This window comes from Arachis duranensis, chromosome 9 (genome assembly GCF_000817695.3).
Source record: "Arachis duranensis cultivar V14167 chromosome 9, aradu.V14167.gnm2.J7QH, whole genome shotgun sequence".
Classification (NCBI taxonomy): Eukaryota; Viridiplantae; Streptophyta; class Magnoliopsida; order Fabales; family Fabaceae; genus Arachis; species Arachis duranensis.
Window position 1 is genome coordinate 10,484,363 of NC_029780.3, and position 20,996 is coordinate 10,505,358.

Sequence of the window (20,996 nt, forward strand, 5' to 3'; positions counted from 1 at the left end):
AAGCTAATTCCGTATATGATTCATGACAGGGTGTAACTGCACTGTCTGATCCATGCAGTTGACACCCACATAGTGGATAAGGATTTATAGTTGTTGATCAATATTTAAGAAAAGAAAACAATATTATATTTTCTTTCAGCAATTGTTTATATGGTATTTTTCTTTGAGCAAAAATGTGTAATTTCAGAACAGGGATAGATTTTGCAACTAGGAAGATGCAAATTTATTTTGTTTTATATCAACAGTTTGCCAAAAATTGGAGCATCTCAGTTTTCAAAAGATGTAAAACTCATCCCATAAAATTATTCTCTCTCAAATGTGGTTATACATTATGTCCAAATGATAGGAAGGAGGGCACTTTGCAACTTGGGAACCAGTTTGCAGGAATGAGCTTCTCAGCTAGAGTGCTGAGTAAACCAACAGCTAGTTAATCAAGTAGACCACACATCACAAGATACGTAAATTGGGACGCAAGGAGAAATGACCACATGAGTGCCAACTAAGGCTTAGTTTGGTAAAGCTTTTGCTTTTTAAAAGTAGCTTATGAAAGCTGTCTTTTAAAATACAGTTTTTTAAAAGCTGCAGCACTTACGTTTGGTAAAATCAAATTAAAAATGTCTTCTACTGAAAAAATACAAAATTAACGCAAAAAAAATAATATAAATAGATAGAAGTTCATACCTAATATGTGATAGAGATGTATTTGTGTTGAAATTTGTGAAGATTAGGTTGAAAAATAAAAAATATATGAAGATTGTGTTAGATTTTATGAAGGTTAGGAAGAGAAGTTAGAAATATATGAAGATTTTAATGGCAATATAATAGCGGGAAATATGTGCGGAAAAATGAAAAAAATTTGGTAAGCATAAGCCAGCTTTGAAAAGCTCCCTCCTAGGTGCTTTCAAAAACACCCCTAACTTTTAAAAGCCGCAAGCACAAGCACTTGAGCTTTTTAATTTACCAAACGCAAAATGACGTGCTTGTGCTTTTTAAAAGCACAAGCACCTCCTAAAAAAGTTTACCAAACCCAGCGAGTGCCAACTAAATGGAGGCAGTTCATTCACCGGAATGTTCTGCTGCTATCCAATCCATCTGATCTATCAAATTCTTAAAAATTGTGTCTCCCATGATATGGAAGGAAGAAATCAGCAACAATGAAGATCATTGCTAATTGTAATAGGCTGTTCAGTGCGGATTCTACTGTTTCATTTGTTTTCATTCATTTCATCCTAGATATGCTTGCTACGTTACATATTATTCTAAAAGTCAAAATTAATTTTTATTAATAATATGGTGACAAATTCAGATTAAACAGATAAGAACGGGACTTAGATGGTGATACCATATCTTGCCCATAGTTGGGGTTCCGCTCCACTGCATTCACGGATCAGTATTGGCAATTTCGGGTTCAAAGTCTTGAGTTCCTTATAGTTCTTTTCCACAAATGTCCTAAGATAATGAAAAAAACAACATTAATTGATACTCACCTATCTATAAGATGTAAGTAATCAAATCACACTAAGATATGTAAATAATAAAGCGGTGATATTCCCCCCCAAAAAAAGTGAATATAAATATAACCTTGCAGATGAGCTTGCAGGTGACGACTGGCACATCAAAAACCTAAGCTCCCTTATGTTCTTTGAAAGATGTCCTCTCCATGCCATTGCTTCCCTAGCTCAATTTAATAATCTATTTCAGATTTTTCCTCGTCACGAGGCAATAAAGAAGGGAGGTAAAACTAAAACCCAACAAACAGAATGTAAGATAAACTAATACAGGCAGAACTGCCCAAAGTTGCAATGCTAAGCTACAAATAATTGACAATCAATTAAAAGGCCCCAAAAGTATACACAAAATTCTACTACTTGGAAGTTGGAAACATACTTGCAATGTTCTTTCATTGCACATAGATATAAAAGTCTACATGCCAATATTATGAAGACTGATCTCAAACAAAAGTTCCAAAAAGCAAGAGAATTTTAAAGTGTCTGAACCCCCAAGCATTCACCCAGACAACAACTAACTAAACTCAGGTTAAGATTTCATAATTATTATCATTTTCAGCCCAACCACTATTGAGTTTTCTCCCAATAAACAAGCAATACTGAGCAATATGATCTAGCAGAAGTTCTACTGCCCAAAATTTGGCCACTTATTTACTAGAATTTAAAAAACTTGAAAGAAGAAAATAGAAACTGCATATTCCAATCATATTACAAAAGTACAACCCTATACCTACACTCTGATTGCAGAATATCCTTGAAATTCAATAAAATCATAAACAAGAACCATGATAAAAATTTCATAAAAAAATACATAAATACTTCGGAAGACTTACAACAACAGATCCAAGGTAAAATTGGATACTTCTGCACAATACTAATTTCTGAAGAACAATTACAGCGAAAAATTGGAATGTACTGATCCAGGGAAGAAAAAATAAAATGCAGCAGCATCTCCACAAACTAAAATGAGAAAAAACTATAGACAAAAAAAAATTACAGATAAAGAAATTATAGCTAAGAAATCTTTGAAAATCAGTATGAGAATGACATTAATTCTTATCATATTGCAAAACCCCGTATCAAATCCTCTAGGTTCCGAAAATGTCCACCTTTAATATATATATATTTACATAATATGTATTACCTTTTTTTATTTTTAATTTATAATAGTATGTCTGCATAACTCTTTATATATATATATATATATATAATCAAACCAACTCACAAGCCAATGAGTTGAAATTACCCAAACTCAAACTGAACTCATTTAATATATGAGCTCAAATTCAAGTCTAAGCTCAACTCACAAACTCATGAGCGAAACTTATTAAGCCAATAAGCCATTAGCGAGTCAAATTTGAGCTGGCTCACAAGTTAACCTAAATCACTTCCAAACCTACTTATTGGTTTCCTCGTATCACAAAACTACCTAAGGCAATATTCTAGCATCTTTTCTACAATAGGTGATTGTTAGCGCTTGAGCATTACAGGATGCCCAAAGTCTCAATTTTCTAGCCATGTTACCGTGATCGCCAAAACTAATCCACATATTTTCCAAAGAAGAACTAAACTTAAGCCCTTTCTGCCATACGAATCATAACTTAGAAGACATAACACATATTGATTGAACTTCAACTACAACTGTTTTCTGTTATTTAATCAAAATGATGCTTTTAGCCATTTCTTAGTTCAATTTATAGTGATCAAGCTTAGTTTCCCATTATTTATGTTAACTAATACATATTTGCAACATCAGTTAAGTCTGAATCCCACAAGTTCAATTTTCATTATTTTTTTCCATCAGAACAGATGCCACCTGCAAAGTAATATTCTCAGGTATTGGCGTCTGGCAAGTTATCGCACCAAAGGGAATAACACCTGCAACCTTACAACCAATTTCACTTACGAGAATGGTTGTTTCATCCCTAAAATAAATGAATAAATATATAAAATGTCTCTCTAGTTAAACTAAGCAGGGAAGTTGAGATTTCCTTTTTTTTTTGTTACTCATAGTATTCTAAGGTTTGGTTTGGTAAAGCTTTTCGAAGAGGTGCTTATGCTTTTTAAAATCACAAGCTTCTTATTTTGTGTTTGGTAAATAAAGAAGACTATGTGCTTGTACTTGCAGTTTTTAAAAGATCGGAGTACTTTTGAAAGCACTAAGGTGGAACTTTTCAAAATCGGCTTGTGCTTTTCAAAATTTAAAAGTCTAATATAACCTCATATATTAACTAATTTTCAAATTTGACGCTTAGATTTATGTCTCTTATAGTATTTTTAAATTTTGAAAACTATTTTATCAAACGTAATTGTTGTTGCTTGTGTTTATTGAAAGTTATTTAATTTAATTTACCAAACATAAATGCTATACTTCTTAAAAAAAATCATCTTTTAAAAGCTAACTTTTACAAGCTACTTTTGAAAGCTACTTTTGAAAAATAAAGATTTTACCAAACTAAGCCCAAGTCCCTTAACAAGTCTAAGGGTCAGTACTCAGTATTTAAGGTGAACATTTCAGCTGATCAAAGTTATGCTGTTAACTCAAACGTAAGACTAAAGCATAAGAACAAACACCAATGTATATGTTGCTCAGCTGGAAGAAACTTTTGCTAGGTGAATCAGAGATTTTAGGTTCAATTCCTATGCATATAAGACTTGTTAAAACTCGGAAGGGAGAGCTTTGCTTCCTAAGTGGTCCTACCCAGCCAGAGCAGAGGAGTCCCTCCAAATGAAGGATTACTTGTTTCAACTTTCAACCAAAAAGGGCAGAAGAACAAACTCACACACAGCGCTCAAAGCTGATTGAGGTCTCTTTTCTTTGACTAATCCAAATATACAATTTAGCAATTCACTACAAGTACAAAGTATTATAGTTTCTTGATTAATTATGTAGATGATCCATACCCTAGAAAATTTTGAATTTTAAGATATATATCCACCCCTATACACAAGGCTACAAGCTAACTTCTTAAAGCAGCATAATCCATGGCATAAGAATCTTATTGAATTGCAGAAAAACTGAAGCTGCTAATTGTTAATTTGGCTGCAGACGAAACGAGTTGACCAAGAAATTTGGTCAACCATCTCAAAGTCTAGAAGATGAAAAGAAACTCAAAATACAGAAGAATAAGAAAAAACTCACCCTGAAATCAATAACTATTTCAACAAAAATTCAAAAACATCATACTTAAAAATTAAAAAATGGCAACAACAGCATAACAAATCCATTTTAATCAACAATTTCAACAACACAAAATCAATGATTTAATTAATTTCAGATTCAGAAATCACAAATCAGAATATCAGACATTCAAAACACTAAACCTTCACCTAGCAATTACAAACAAAGCCAGCAAAACTAGCACAACCAGCAACTACACATCAAAGCCATTAGCAAATTTGAACAAAAAAATTAGGAGCCATCAGCAAAACCAACAATTAGAAAACAAAGCCAGCAATTACAAAACACTAAACATTCACCCAGCAACTACAAATCAAAGCAAAACCAGCAACTACAACACAATGAAAAACAGATATGAAATTAAAAATAGCCCCACAACACAATGAACAACAACAAGTTAAGAGCCATCAGCAATTAAAAATAGGAGCCACAACACAATGATTAACCATATTCTTAACCTAAAGCAGGAGCCATCAGCAATTAAAAACAGGAGCCAAGACCCAAGAAGAGTAAGTTTTCAGCATTAACAAAACAGCAAAACAGAATAAGTTTTCAGCATTAAAAACAGATATGAAATTAACAAGACCATATCTAAATTCTGCCTACAGCATTCAACAATATTGCAAAACATTACAAGTTTCCAGCATTAACAAAACAACAAAACACTAAAACAGAGTAACAGTTACATAATAGAGTAAGTTTCCAACATATTAGGTGTTCTGGACCAAAACAGAGTAACAGTTACAATTGTCCAGCATATTAGGTGTTCTAGACCAAAACAGAGTAACAAGTAGAATTACAAAACAGCAAAACACTAAAACAGCAATATTAGCCTATTAGGTGTTCTGGATACAAATCACATAACAGAGACAGTTTCTAGCATTAGCAACCAATCCAAACATACATACAAGGAAGAACATAGATACAAGGAATTGAAGAACAAAGAACGAATTTCCACAGCAATCAGAACCATACATACAAGGAAGACTGAAGAACAAAGAACGAAGAACGAAGACTGAAGTCCGAAAAACGAAGACTGAAGACCAAAGAAGAAGAAGAACCAAACTTCAAACCAAGACCCAAGAAGAATTGAAACAATATGGATCAAAAATTGAAGAAGAAGCTCAGAGAAGATGAAGACGAGGAGCACTCACCTGGTTCGAAAAGCCAGCGAAGACGAAGAGACCTGCTGACTTACTGGGTTCCTGAGGACTTGGGACAGCGGCGGCGCTGACGACCTCTGAACGGCGGCGACGATGGAGGGCTACGGTTCGGGGTTCCTAGGGCTAGGGTTCGGCGATGATGGATTCCTTGGAGTGAGCTGTGAGGTGATTAGGTGAATCTGAGTGAATGGGGAAAGGGGGTGGAGAACGAGTGTTATCGAGTTTTTATTTTTTTTTTTTTAAATATAAGAAACGACATCGTTTTAAGAGAACCGTCCGGTTACCGGTTCGGTCCAACCGGCCAGTCTCGACCGATTTACCGGTTTTCAAACGGTTTTTTTAGGCGGTTATAGGAGGAGGACCGGACTGTTTGCGTTGCCAGTTCCCGGTTGAACCGGTCCGACCGGCCGGTCCGGTTTTCAAAACCTTGCCACCTTGTGACTTGATATCAGTATCAAGAAGGAGGGTTTTAGATTAGACATGTATGTATACAATAAGAAAATCAAACCAAAATTTTGAACAGTTAATGTGTAATTAGTTTACCTGAATGTAATCACAAAGTTTGAATGACGTTGTTGCGTAAGAAGCCACGAAGTGATGGATACTATTCGAGTGTTCAGTTCACTTTTGGGTGAAGAACCAAAGCTAATAGGAGGGTAGACTTGTCATTTCCATGACATTTATATTTGGTATTATAACTTTGCAAATTTAATAAATAAAAACATAGAATAAAATATTAGTATAAAACAAAATAAACAGCATTTTTATGTGATTTTTCTAAAACAAAATTGATTATATTTGTATTTTTATTGAGTATTTTGATTTTTCTACAAACAAATATTGTCTCGATTTAAATGGTGTAATATGTTATTTATTGAAATATGATAATCAGAATTTGTTATTAATGTATTGTATTTTTTAAAATTAAAAATAATAAAAAATATTCACTTTTGAGTTTTGACAAATTATATTTTTAAAATATTAAAAAATAAAAAAATATTTTGCCATCGACGAATTCACTTTTAAAAAATTAAAACAGATAATTCGTCATGGACAAATTGCCAATGCGCTGCCAAATTCACCTTTTAAAATTTACAATTCGCCAATGATAAATTCTATTTATTCTCATATTTTTAAAATCACCAACAATCTCCACTTTTCGATATTTTACCTCCCAATAATCATATGAAATTTTTTTTACTTAGAAGAATATCATCTTTCCAAGTATTATGATTTCGCCAACAAGAAAGAGTGACATTTTGATTAACATATGAATTAACTAATTTAAAAACAACACTCTATATACCACTTTTCATTGATTTAAATAATATTATTTGATAGTATCAAACACCTATCTTCACCTATGTTGCATAATCCGTCTCAAGTCCGGATAAAGATACATGATAGGACGCAATAACATAGTTTGATCCATGTAGCTGACTTTATCTCTACTGGATAAGACTTTGTTCTTGATTTGATAGTATCAAATCATGTACAAATTTGCAATTGTCCCCAAAATAGCACCCCCCACCAGCATAATATCTACATAGCTGCTTTTGCTTGTGGATTTCTCTGTTGTTCAGCAACGGAAGAAGGTGATTAGCACTAGTCAAAGGATTTCTGTGTGCAAACCTGTTTCTCTCACTAGGATGGTATTGGTATTGCCCTTTTTCTTTGGAGTGGAGGTCACCAAGTTGAGCTTTAATGATTGGGTCAGATGAGTGCTTCCAATCTTGCTGGTTATTTACATGGTTAACACCAAATGATGTCGATTCATTCGATCGTCTAGAACTAGCAGACTTACTCCACTGTTCGGTCACTGCTGATGGGAATGGTGGTTTTTCTTGATTAATGGCAGATACAGCTGAACTCTTAGATGGGAATGCTGGTTTTTCTTGATTAATGGCATGAGGATGATGTATTACTGAATGCTTTCTGGAGACCCTGAATATTTGTAGAATGTAGAAAGGACATCACATAATTTTACAAACATAAACAAGAAGACTTGAATTTAAAGTCCTGAATTATTTATGGTACCTGTTTTCCACAATTGCTTGTCTGTTCACTTTTTCTTGTACCCTTGCTTCTCTATCTGCCCGAGCAATAGATCCCCTCGAGTGTTTCTCCGTCAATATTTTCTGCCTTTCCCCTTCATCCTCCCATTTCTGAAGTGGAGAATAGAGACACATATGGTAATAAAGATTAAATGATGAGAGGAAGAAGGTTAAAAAAGAATGATGGGGGAAGAAGGTCTGTCAAACAATGAGAACCTGTCTCAAAGTCTTCAACCTATAAAGGTTTCGACCCTTAATCAATAGGGGATGAAGCGGAGGAAAAGGCTTTTCTCCTTTGCTCCAGAGTACTTCAATCTACATCAGAAAGAAAAAAAGATGCACACATTGTTACTGGAAGGAAAAGGAAGAATGAATGGTTCAAAATGTTGAAAAAAAAAAATAGTAGCTTAATTCATGAACTACGGGTTTAACAACGACTATGATAATAGCATTCTTCTACTTGGAAAATAACCTCGGCTTAAATCATTGATGACCAATGCCACCATAAAGTCAGCATCATATAAGAACATTTTTCTCAGGGAATTTCTTAGGTGAAGAGTAGAATTGGGTGAACTAGGAAAATTCTCACTAAAAAGAACAATCCTATTCTTCATTGAAAGGTACAATACACCATAACATTTCCCTTTTTCTTACCGTAAAAGTATGCTGCTGCTTGGCAGTGCCATAGCTTTCTTTCACTATGCGACCTGCAACAGTCCTTTTACCACATGATGGACCGCTGGCACTTCTAGATGCTATGTTGAACCTGAGAAAACCAATTCTGATAAGAAAACAGGAAAAAGATGGCAGTAATTGTAACATCAACAAAACCAATAAGGCAACTCTGTGTACTTATGTGTCAAATTTAAAATAAATGAATAAATAAATGCTGTCTATTAGACGTATTGTATGCTTTCTTGTGTTGTAAGCAAGGTAGATCTTTATTATCAATCACACACTGAAAGTTATTTGAAAAAGGACGAAAGAAGTAAATAAAGAAACAGAAGCAGAACAGCTTACATACATTTCATAAACATTCTGCTCAAACAAAACAACATCCCCAGTGCATGCATCACCTGCATTACACTTTTCATTAGATTCTGAAGACCGTGATATTTAATTATTCAAGAACTATAAGAATATGAGTGGCATAACCACCATAGTTACAACTTTCCAGTCTATAGTGAATTGTAGAAATTGTCTTTACATCCTCATTGACACTAGAATTGTAAAGTGTAAATTTCACCAACTGGTGAAAGGGAAAATATTGGAGTTGATGATGAGTAAAAAACATATACTTTTTAAAACAAAGTACTTAAGGGGCAAAAATGGAGGGGAAAACAAACATCTATAATGTTTCTTTTAATTTTTAAACATATTAGTGAGTATTATCATATTGTTACTTCTAAACATACCTGACAAAAACGAATTCTACAAAGAGGTTTAAAATTTAAATCAACGTATCTCACCAAAGAAAAAAAATTCAACACAAATTTTTTTATTTTGAAAATTATTAGTACTCACTCACCTTTACAGTCCAACACAAAGCTAGAGCGTGGGTACTTTCTTTCGCCTCCACCATTTATGATCCTGGAAATATAGCAGAATCAGAAATGCCATGTGGTTTACCAAAGTAAGAAATTGTTTTATTTTAAATAATAATAATTATAATAACTTACTGCAGATGCTCCTTAATACGCTGGACGAGTACATCCTTATTTCCAGATAGCCTAAGACAATTCTTTCGCAAATACAACTTGCATTCGTCAACTTTCAATCTCTCTAGCATTCCCCCTGCCAGCCAACACAACAACAGAACATCAAGGAAATCTTTCAAAACTAATAACAACCCACCTCAGTGGCTAACAGTTTAGCATTTCAACATCTCTTTGGCAGCGATTGGTTATTGTCCTGAGACAAAAGAGACAAGGACATTGAGGACAAATATATGTTTGGAGAAGGGAAACAAATCAACCAAATAATTCGGAAAAACCAATGAAAAGCCTGAAACATAAATCCAATTAATTTAAAAACCAGTACAGAAAAAACTACATCCCTTTCATTTAAATTCTGAATATGCCTCTCCCAAACTAAGTGCCATTAGAATTCTTTCTAGTTCCATATCTGACATCATAATCTCCAGAGCAGTCCCCTACTACCCTGTCCTTTCTTCCCTTGATCCAATAGAGGAACAATAAACATATTCCAGGACTAATTTTAAGCTAATTTCATTAGATACAAGAAGAATGGAGGCAGGAGGCATATCTCTACTATCTTTGCACAAGGGAGACTTGTTTTCACTACATGAGTAACTAATAATAGCTTAGGGTTTCATTGTCTGTCTACATTTCCTCTATTTAATTCCGCTCATTTGATCATAGACATAAAGAAATCAAGAAACAAATCTCAAATTATAAATATGTATGAGGGAAGAAATAGACACTAACCTTTGATTAACCTTTCAACCCTCTCAAAATTTACTTCGTTAGAAGCAGGTGTTGTTATCTCTATCTCTTCTGGATTTGTACCATCAACAACTCTGAAAGCAAACACCAAATTAAGAGAAGCTCACCATCAACTTGCATAGATTCTGAATCATGATTAGTTCAAACGGGAGAAAGATCAGACAAATAAATACCTTGCTTGTGCCTTGTTCGTGGAAGGTGAGAGTGAGAGGTATGAGAACTTGCTCTCCGTTTCTTCATAAAAGGGATCTCCTTCGAAATCGTCACAGTAGGAACCCTGGTCGCTGCTGAGTTCGTGTGGCTCCAAAGGTGAATGTTTGTTCGCCATTGATTCTGTCTGCTGCTTGAGGCTATTGGGTTCAGACTTGAGAGTTCAGAGGGTTAATACATATGAATATGATTTCATGACCGTTGTCAGAAAGACTTCAAAATTCTAGGAATAATAAATATTAAATAGGACAACAATTTATTTAAATAAATTAGGCGCAGAATGTGCTTGAAATTACAATTTTGTCTCCAACACAAACATCATCATCCCCATATATCGCCCATCTCACCGAGGTTATTCGTTGAATGGGGCGAGTTAAAAAGTTGAAAAGTTCACTCGATTTTTTTTTTTTTTTAAATTAGGAGGGAGACTCGAACCGAGATTTTAGGCGAAGATGAAGAAATTATATGTCATTTATAACTCGTTGGCAAAGTTTATCTAAGTTAAACTCAATATAATAAAATAATAGAATAAACTATTATTTGTATCCATAAATTTTATATATATTAATAAAAATATTCATTAAATAAAAAAATTAACGTTATATTTATAAAAAATGAGTTTTATATGACAACAATTCTAATTTTTTGTTAACTTTAATAAAATTTTCCACTTTTTTAATTTTAATATGAGGGTGGCTTTGGTGTATTCCATCGATATTGGGGTGTGGCGTGCATTACAGGAGTGTGGTGGCTACGAAGGTGAAATTGGACGGTCCGATTTGGGGAGTATGAAATCGGACGGTCCGATTACTGGCGTGGATGGTGAACAAATCGGACCGTCCGATTTGCGCACCATAGCCACGCGTCGAGCATGCACGAACCCAGGGAGTGGACCCCTTCTCACATTGGAGTAAAACCCCATCCTTCCATCCAGTGCCCCAACTTAGTTCCTCTCTCACTCTCATGTATCTCTTTCAAGTTCCATTTTCTTTCTTCCATTGAAGTTTCAGCAGCAAAAAAATTTAAGGAGGGAAAGTTGAAAAATGCCAAGGAGAAGAAGAACAAAAGATGTGAATCGTCTAGAGTTACACATTGTTAATTATCTTGATCAACCTAATTATGTAAGTTTATTTTATTAAATTAATTTTTTTAATTTAAATAATAATAATAATTAGATTACATGCAATTTTTATAATCAGTGAATGTATGCTGTTAGTTAGTTATTTCATGTGTTAGAGTTGTGTAAGTATAATTAGTGATTAGTGACATTAATTTATTTATCCTGAACGAGGTATTATTATTATTATTATTATTATTATTATTATTATTATTATTATTATTATAGTGACCGTTAGTTTAGGGTTAGTTTAGTAAGTTAAACTAGTTTAGATAGTTAATTACTGTAAGAATAATAATAATGTGGTTAGTTAGTAGAATAATGTAATGTATGGTTGTTAATTTAATTTCCATATGTGCCCGTACAATAATAATAATAATAATAATAATAATAATAATAATAATAATAATAATAATATACAAGAAAATAGTGGGGAATCAGTTATATAAATATAAATTAGATATTATTAATAGTTATTACTATAAACCAAATAGGATTTAGTTTAGATATTGAAGTTAGAATTAACAGATATAATTTTATATTGCTGTCGAGTAATAATAATAATTAGATTTAATTTTAAATTTATTTGAGTTTAACATTCATTCTATCTATTTACATTAAACGAATGGAAATCGTTACGAAGAAAGATTAGGATGTAGATATTAGAAAATATAGCTTTCATGGAAATAATAGTAATAAGTAGATGATAAATTTAGTTTCATTTAATGTTTATTAATTATGTTATGTTGCTTATATGATAATGAGAATGCAAGAATGTTAAATATGGTATGTTAATTAAGCATGGTTATATTTGATTAATGTGATATATGGCTATGTTTTGTAGGTTTCACGAATGTTAATATGCGATCATTATATGCCACCGGATCCATATAATCCAATTGTGGAGGGGCATTTGCGGGAGACTGGATTTTATTACGTTTCGCAGATTGGAGTTGTCCAATGTCAATCGGCATTGGTTAACGCTCTGATCGAGAGATGGCGGCCCGAGACGCATACTTTTCATTTTCCAATTGGCGAGTGTTCCGTGACGTTGGAGGATGTGGCGGTAATTTTTGGGCTTCCGACAAATGGTCTTCCAGTTACAGGACCGACTATGAGTAGTTATGAGGCGTTAGAGGTCGAATGCCTCCATCATTTTGGTGTTGCACCCAGGAAGACAGAATGTAGAGGAAGTTTTGTAAAGTTGACTTGGTTTCGGAGACTAAAAGAACATATAGTCTTAGATAATGATATTCAGGTTCAGAGGTATGTAAAGTGTCACATAATGTTATTATTTGGGACCATTATGTTTGGGGACAAGTCTGCGGCAGGAGTGCACTGGAAATTTCTGCCGTTGCTCCGTAACTTCGGCGGGATTAGAGAATTTAGTTGGGGTTCGGCATGTTTGGCGCACTTGTATAGAGCATTGTGTAGGGCTACTCGTGTCAACTGCAAGGAGATTGATGGACCGCTGACCCTTCTGCTTACCTAGGCTTGGATTCGTTTACCATTTCTCTCGCCTATACCAGGCAATCCTCGAGTCTTTCCGCTTGCTAATAGGTAAGTTCAAACATCATCTGCTTTGAATAAGTGCATCACCTTTTAATTGAGAGTTTTATCATAAGTTGTTTATAATGGGCTGTTGTGAGTTTTATCATAAGTTGTTTACAATGGGCTGTTTGATGTCAGATGGCGTAATTGGGACTGTGATGAACGGGCTTATAGATATCATTCTCTGGCGCACTATAGGAGGGTATTGGACGATCTGCAGGAAGGACAAGTATGTGATATTCAGTTGTCTTTATATTTTTCATTAGAAGTATTATTATCTGGTGTGTAATACTCTATTATCTTCAATGTGTTCAGTTTGTTTGGGAGGCTTATGGAGTTGAGCGCATTGAGGCGGGTCTGATTCCGGCTGACATCCTCCACCACTCGGTTATTTGGAGTGCAACCGTGCCGCTTATCTCTTTTGAATGCATTGAGTGGCATGCGTCTGATAGGTTGAGGAGACAGTTTGGTTTGAGTCAGGGTGTGCCTCAGCAAGAGCGGAACCTAGGTCATGCACATGGCGAGGTCTTGACTGGACCTAAGAATGAAGATTGGTCCGATGTGCATTCATCCTGGGTCATGCAATGGACGAATCGGTATAGTCACATTCTTTCTGATCCACTGGTTCCATTACATAGTCCCTTGGATATTTACATGCAATGGTATCGGGGGGCATATGGTGCCCACTTGCAACTGACAGATCTCGCATTTCAAGAGAATCTAGAGGGCCACCCAACAGATCATCAGGATAACCAACCGCCGCCTCCATCACCGCCCCCACCACCACCCCCAGTTTCTCAGCCAGAAACACAAAAGGCACCTCAGTCATATATTCCTCAGAGTCATCCTGCAGATTACTTTACTCCATCAGTTCCATTACATCAGCAGTATTGGGGTGTTCCACATTTTGACTCAGGAGAACAAGCCTCATTTAGCCAGTTACTTGGATTCATGGCTCCGCAGGATCCGAGTGGTCTTGCTTCAGGTAGGATGTCATTAGACTCGAGAGCTCGACACCACACATCCTCATCACATTCTGGTGGTTGACATTCTATTGATTCGAGTCGGAGTGAAGTTGCCATGGGAGGTGTCATACAGAGCGGGAACCCACGACGTATTCCGATGAGTCTCATTCATGAGAGTAATAAGGCAGCTGCTGATGAGGCTGATGACTACCTAGTAGATCGTCTAGATGATGATGATGATGACGATGACGATGATGACGATGAAGATGAGGATGAGGATGATGATGAGGAAGGTAATGCGGATGATACAAATGGTGACGATGACTCCGACGGCAACGATCCAGCGCCTAGTGCAGGTATATTTATTTGAGAAATACGCTTTATTAGAGCTATATTTAATTGAGAAATACATTTTATTAGAGCTTGCTCTATTTCAATAGGTACGGCCACAAGTCAAAAGGGAAAAGGATATGACCTTAGGACTGATCCTCCACGCCGAAGCACTAATAGATATACTCCATCTACTTTTAAAAGGGTTGCAAAGAAGTGCAAAAAGTTCTGTGACAAAATGAAGTGGGGAAGAAGAAAGTAGCCTTTTATTCGCGTTGACTATGAATAATTAGAGTTTATGTGATGTACTATTTTCATTGGAGTTTATGTGATGTACTATTTTCATTGGAGTTTATGTTATGTACTATTTTATTTGTGTCTCGTGCAAATAGTCATGTATTATTTTAATTCGCACGTACTATGTTAGTTGGAGTTTATGTGATGTACTATTTTCATTGGAGTTTATGTGATGTACTATTTTATTTGCGTATCGTTCTTTTAGGTCATGTATTATTTTAATTCGCACGTAATATGTCAGTTGGAGTTTATGTGATGTACTATTGTATTTGACATGTACTATGTTAAGTAGAGTTTATGTAACTAAATATGTTTGAGTTCGTGTAACATATTCATATAATGGGTTCAGATAGTCATGAAACAGGATCATAATTTCATACAACAAGTTCATGAGATAGGTTCAAATAACACAGGGTCATATAAGAGGTTCAAATAACACAAGATCATATAATAGGTGCAAATAGTCATGCAACAAAATCATAAATTAATATAGCAAGTTCATGTGGCTGGATCTGCACTTGCACCACCACGTTGACGACATCTGCTACGGCTATGGCCCTCGGCCCCACATTGCTTGCAGCGCCTCGGCGCACGCAGCATCCGAGTGTCCATCTCGTTCAAGAAGCGGGTCATCTTTGGCCGACCTTTGGCTACACGTCTAAGAAACGGATTGCCTACAAAACGAGGTCCATTATAAACGGGCCACGTTGTTGGATTTCCTAATGGCCTAAACCTAGCTCTGTAAACTTTTCGAATTTGATCCATCTTGTATACTTCATGAACATACACCTGCCAATCAAGTCGCTGATTTGCACAACAAGCAAATACATGTCGACACGGAATGCGATCCACTTGGAATTCGCCACAGTCACAAACTCTTCGACGTAGGTCGACTGCGTACTCCACGCCACTAGGCATCTCACGTACCTCAAAGACCTCATTCTGTCTATCAAAGCAACTAACCTGGATGTTTCCCGATGCCCGCTGATTTGCATGCAATTTAGTCGTCACAACCTCAGAGAACACATGTCCAGCCTTAATACGTGCCTCAATATTGTTGTTGTTGTCTTGAGAAACTGCCACTAACAGACAACCTTTATATTTTCCATACAAATGAGTTCCATCTACCTGCACTATTGGCTTGCAATGTCGGAATGCTCTGATACATGGGTAATAACTCCAGAAGACTCGATGTAAGACACGGATGTCAGGAACCAATTCATCACCCTGGTACGCAGGCATTGTTTCAAAGTGAACGACCGCTGATGGCTCTTTGTGACACATGGCCTCAAACCATATGGGCAAAGCTTCATACGAAGCTTCCCACCCGCCGAAAATTGACTCCACTGCCTTCTGCTTTGCTAACCAGGCTTTCCGATAACTTACAGTGTAATTAAACTTCGACTGTACCTCCGCAATGACTGATTTTACTTTTATAGATGGGTCAACTTCTACCAACGGCTTAATTGCTTCTGCAATTGTGTCGGAACCCAATTTGGAATGATCTTGAGAAATGCATGCTCGAGTACACGTGTGACTACCATTGTACCTCCTTACCTCCCAGCAGTACTTTCGGGACATTTTACTCACCCTGATCAGCCAGTCACAACCGGAACCGTACTGTGTACATTTAGCATAGAATGTTGTTGGCTCCGACTCGTACACCCGATAATCCACGCCTCGACGGATTGTATAATCTTTCATCGCCTTAATCACTGCCTCCCTAGAACTGAATTCCATCCCGACCATAAATTCACCATCCGCTACAACAGGAAGCTCTGCAGGTCAAATGACCGGGTCACTGGTTTATCCGGTTGAACCGGTCATAATTAAATCAAATTATTAAATTATAAGAATAAAATTAGGCTGAACAAAAAAATAAATAATAACACAATCAATATCAATATACCAATGTCGGAATCGGTTTAATTTGAGCCGGACCGGTTTGGTTCGAACCGGTCCGGCTTGGTTCGAACCGGTCCGGTTTGGTTCAAACCAGTCCGGTTTGGTTTGCTCCGGTTCGAACCGGTCTGGCTTTCTTTGAACCGGCCCGATTTGACCCGGACCTAGCCTGTTCGTCATGCTAACTAATATATCTGTCATATTATTCTATCATACATTGTATCAAAACTGCATACCTGCATTCATATACTCAGGAAATTCCGGTGTATGCATGGCCTCCAAGTCCAGTGAGCGCATGAAAGTAGGCTCCACAAACGGATGCTGGTTTACTAGTGCATTTGCCACATCGGCCACCTTTGCCTGTATTGTGTCCTCGGCCTGATCTCCATCTCCACCCGGATCAAGGCATTTATAATTACTTTCGAACTCCTCCTCACTATCACTATTATAATTTTCCATCTCAATATTCCGGTCTGCTTCCGACTGCTCAAACTCAATATACAACTCGATGAATGATATCTGTGAGCGAGTTTCCATGTACACTGAAAACATATCTTGCATGCTCGCTTCATCGGTTACATATTTGATTTGAAACTGAACGAACCCACCAAATACAGATACTAGGTTCCTGTACAAAATGCACGATATTCTCCTACATATTTGAGAATCCATCTTCTCACAAATTACACCTTTTAATTCTTCAAACGACAATGTAAATGGAATAATAATATCCAATGAATTTTCACACACAAATTTTACACCTTCAGCTGTTTGTAATAAAATCTGCCCATGATAATAAATCTTTAATAATACTCTATCATCCATTATGATGTACTCACAGAAAATACTCTCAAACTTACTGCAAATAGGATCTTCAAACAATAAACATGAAAGCTGCTGCCGAAATAATGAAGAAGAAGAAGAAAGAACTAAAGGGGTTTCAGGAGAGAAATTTCACAGACTAACAAAAAATGGAGACTTCGGGTAATGTTGAGGTATATATAAAACCATAAATCGGATGGTCCGACCGCATGCCAATTTTAGTACGCCCTGAAATCGGACCGTCCGATTTTCCTCACTTTCAAATTCAGAATTTTTATCATTCAGCAAATCAGATCATCCGATTTCAGTTAAGTTAACCAAAAATATCGCAGCATCATGTAATCGGACGGTCCGATTACTATGCTCGAAATTTTTCCTGAACCACAAATCGGACCGTCCGATTTGTGCACCCCCTTCTCCAACAAAGAAATCGGACGATCCGATTACTAGCCCCTGCTCAGCTAACTAACGCCGTCACATTACTGTATTATCTCCTCAAACCATCATAACGTTGAATAACACACGTTACTTTCTCATATGAAAATTAATGAGCCAAAATTTTCAAATGATCCTTTTTATTTTTTTCTCCAAATTTTTTACAATTCTTTCCGCTACGAGTACTTTCTCTTATTACTTATTACTACTGTCTTCCCTTCCTTTCTCCAGTGCCACTACTTCCCTTCCTATCATCTTTATTCTCTATCAATTCGTAGTATGCAACACTCAAGAATCCTTTTTTTACCACCACCTCTCCTGATTTCAGAATATTTGAGGACAAAGTAATTACACAGGAGCTTGTAGAAATCCAAAAACTCACTCTTCTTCGCCACGTCCATATTGACCTTGAAGACGTTCGGGTTAGATGCTGACCAGGTGGCTGTGGTGCGAGATGGAGGCAGAGATTGACTCATCGCAGGAAAGCGCGATCTTAATGTCGCCTGCTCCATGGCCAACTACGCATGGCAAGTTTGCTTTGTCTAAGAGAAGTCGGTTCCGCGCCAACCAAATAGCATGGAGATACTCTAACAGTAGCTCATGTCCCAACTGATCGACGGCACTTAGGAATCTGTTGGAGTTACCGTTGGAGAGAGTCCATGACGTTGAGTTCTACTTCTTTCTCTAGTTCAAAGAGCTGTGCTACTCCTTTTTTGATGTCGTTATTGAAGACTTCCTCTCCACCTTTTTTAATTGGATTAGAGTGTCATTCAATGATGCTAGTCACTTCCTCAGTTGATTCTGAAGCAAAATCAAAGGTATTCGACTTTTAAATTGTTCAATTTGATGCATGATCTATGATCTTTGAATGTTCTTCAGTTGGTATTAGATTTGGTTGTAGTTCAATAGTTCAAAATTTGGCTTCATTTTAATTTTTGCGAATTGCTGAGGTGTGGGAGCGCTGCTCGTTGGAGAAAGACATCAGGTGTTCGATTAAAGTCTCGAATAGGGATGGTGGCTGGCGGCGGCAATGGAGGAAGAACAAGAGTGAGCGTTGTGAAAATTTAGAATTTGGGGAAGAAAATAAAGGGTGAGAATAATTTGCAAATTTTATTGAAAAGTTAACATAAAATTAGAGTTTGAGTACTGCTATCACACAGAACCAATTTATCATGGGTATAACATTAATTTTCTTATTTAATGATATTTTTGTTCGCGTTTACAAAATTTATGGGAATTAATAGTAATTTATTCAATGAAATTAGTTGATATATGTCTTACGAATATATGTAGAAAAATTATTAATAGCATAAAACTTTATTTTTTTAATAAATATAAAATAAATGTATAAAAAACTTAAATTTTTTGTATTTTTAGTAAACTTTTTTAATTTATATTTGTTTTTTGCAGCACAAGTTAGGCAGTCAAATAATTTTTAAATCAAGTCCAATCAAGTGTGCTTATTACACGCACTTTTTCAAAGTCATTACCATCGTCGTTTTTTTCTTTTTCATTGTATTTTTTCTACTCAATTCTTTTACAACAATGTTGTCATCATCATTATTACCGTCGTTTTTTCTTCTCTTACTCTTTTTTAATGTTGTCCTTTTTTCCTTCTTATTTTTTTTTTCTTCAACGCCTTCTTCTTCTCTTATTTGATTTCTTCTATTTATTTTTTTTCTTCCTCCTCATCCTACTTCATTAACATCATGGTGTGGTCTTTTTCGTCTTCTTCTCTTATATATATTCAAAAAATTAGAGTACAAAAATTTTGACTCACATCACATAAATTTTGGTGCACTAGCAAAATATGCACAATATGAAAATTTTAGTATACAATACAAAAATTTTAGTGAACAACACAAAAAATTTGGTACTTTACATAAATTATAAATTTTTAAAATACTACGTGTCCAAAACATTGACACCCAATCAACAAAATGTATGCATTACATAAATTTTTGTGCACAATGCAAAAATTTTTGAAGAATCACATATCAGAACATTGACTCACCCAACTAATAAAATATATTTGCAATAAAATTTATGTGCTATGTGTAAAATGTTTTGTGCTATGAAAAAATTTATGTACTATGTAAAATTTTTTTATGATATATTGATAAGTTTGTGCTATGCACAAAAATTTTAGTGCTATATCAATAAGTTTTTGTATTCTCCAACAAAAATTTTCTGATAAAAAAATAAAAAAAAGTAATGACACTTGTATGTTTTTTTTGTTAGAGTTGTGCCAATTTAATTAAAATTAGTTACAAAATTATTTGTACGCATAGTATCACTGATATATAAAAATATATACAAATATATCTTTTATAAATATTTTTTGTATTATTAGTTTTGATCAATTAATCGCTACAAAATTGAATTGGTTCAAGCAATTTATGGGTTAAACGATTCTCGTATTTTTTTATTACTTTTAAAATTATCAAAAATTAATTCTATCGTACATTCTAAATATAATGTCTAAAAATATATTTACAAAATATATTTTTTAATATTAAAATCACCGCCAACCCATCAAAAATTCATAACGCCCTCTTTCAAGGCAATGCTAGGTATTTTTAAGATTAAATATAAACATTAGATTTTATTATACAAAAAAAGCCAACCAAATCTCATTTACTAAATTAACGAATACATTAAAGATATAATCATTCATATATTTTTATTTATTAATTTAAGCTTTTAAGCTTTTGAAAAGTCATTTCATAATATTAGATCAAAATTTAAAATTTAAAATTCAATCCTTGTAAATTTGGAAAAAAAAATCTTAATGTAAAACAAATAAAAAAGAAGAAAAAATACCCATACAAAATTTATACAAAAGTAATGCTCTAAAATAACATAAAAAACTTGTTAGAGATATAATAATTTATATATTTCTGTCTATCAATTTCAAGCTAGATACGTGATTTTACTACATAAACAAACCCATAAGTTCTTTAGAAAAGAATTATATAAACAATCTCTTATGTCTC

General features: G+C 35.0%; 3 protein-coding genes across 8 annotated transcripts in view; all 3 read right to left on the bottom strand.

The window, feature by feature from the left end:
- The window catches only part of LOC107464676 (NADH dehydrogenase [ubiquinone] 1 alpha subcomplex subunit 2), a 63,240-nt gene extending 57,253 nt beyond the window's left edge, over window positions 1-5,987 (bottom strand). Inside the window, exon 1 of the mRNA XM_052254100.1 lies at window positions 5,844-5,987. The gene's annotated coding sequence lies outside the window, so the exon portion shown is untranslated. The remainder of the gene's footprint in view (window positions 1-5,843) is intronic.
- The window catches only part of LOC107464622 (NADH dehydrogenase [ubiquinone] 1 alpha subcomplex subunit 2), a 63,522-nt gene extending 57,531 nt beyond the window's left edge, over window positions 1-5,991 (bottom strand). For all 5 annotated transcript variants that reach the window (XM_052254098.1, XM_052254096.1, XM_052254097.1 and 2 more), the window contains exons 1-3: window positions 5,844-5,991; window positions 1,582-1,674; window positions 1,343-1,449 (exon numbers count right to left, since the gene is read on the bottom strand). In XM_052254098.1, coding sequence (XP_052110058.1) covers window positions 1,343-1,449; window positions 1,582-1,667 — 193 coding nt within the window. In that variant the 5' untranslated portion in view covers window positions 1,668-1,674; window positions 5,844-5,991. The remainder of the gene's footprint in view (window positions 1-1,342; window positions 1,450-1,581; window positions 1,675-5,843) is intronic.
- Window positions 5,992-7,134: 1,143 nt separating this feature from the next.
- On the bottom strand, window positions 7,135-10,801 carry LOC107464672 (zinc finger CCCH domain-containing protein 62). 2 transcript variants are annotated; one of them, XM_016083611.3, is made up of 9 exons: window positions 10,545-10,801; window positions 10,354-10,445; window positions 9,586-9,700; window positions 9,435-9,496; window positions 8,931-8,982; window positions 8,561-8,672; window positions 8,123-8,221; window positions 7,890-8,017; window positions 7,135-7,796 (listed from the first exon to the last, which is right to left on the bottom strand). In XM_016083611.3, the coding sequence occupies exons 1-9, from the start codon at window positions 10,697-10,699 to the stop codon at window positions 7,301-7,303; spliced, it is 1,311 nt and encodes a 436-aa protein (XP_015939097.1). In that variant the 5' UTR covers window positions 10,700-10,801; the 3' UTR covers window positions 7,135-7,300. The 2 variants fall into 2 exon arrangements, with proteins under 2 accessions (XP_015939097.1, XP_015939098.1); XM_016083612.3 differs by having other exon boundaries at window positions 7,137-7,796; window positions 9,586-9,817; window positions 10,545-10,597.
- Between the last annotated feature and the right edge of the window lie 10,195 nt (window positions 10,802-20,996).

Bases quoted from the DNA above. Each gene is read 5' to 3' on its own strand.
- LOC107464672 (XM_016083611.3), bottom strand. From the start codon at position 10,699: ATGGCGAACAAACATTCACCTTTGGAGCCACACGAACTCAGCAGCGAC. The intron at 10,446-10,544 runs GTATTTATTTGT...GTTTGCTTTCAG, and splicing joins ACGAACAAGGCACAAGCAAG to AGTTGTTGATGGTACAAATC. The intron at 8,018-8,122 runs GTTCTCATTGTT...TCTCCACTTCAG, and splicing joins GGTTGAAGACTTTGAGACAG to AAATGGGAGGATGAAGGGGA.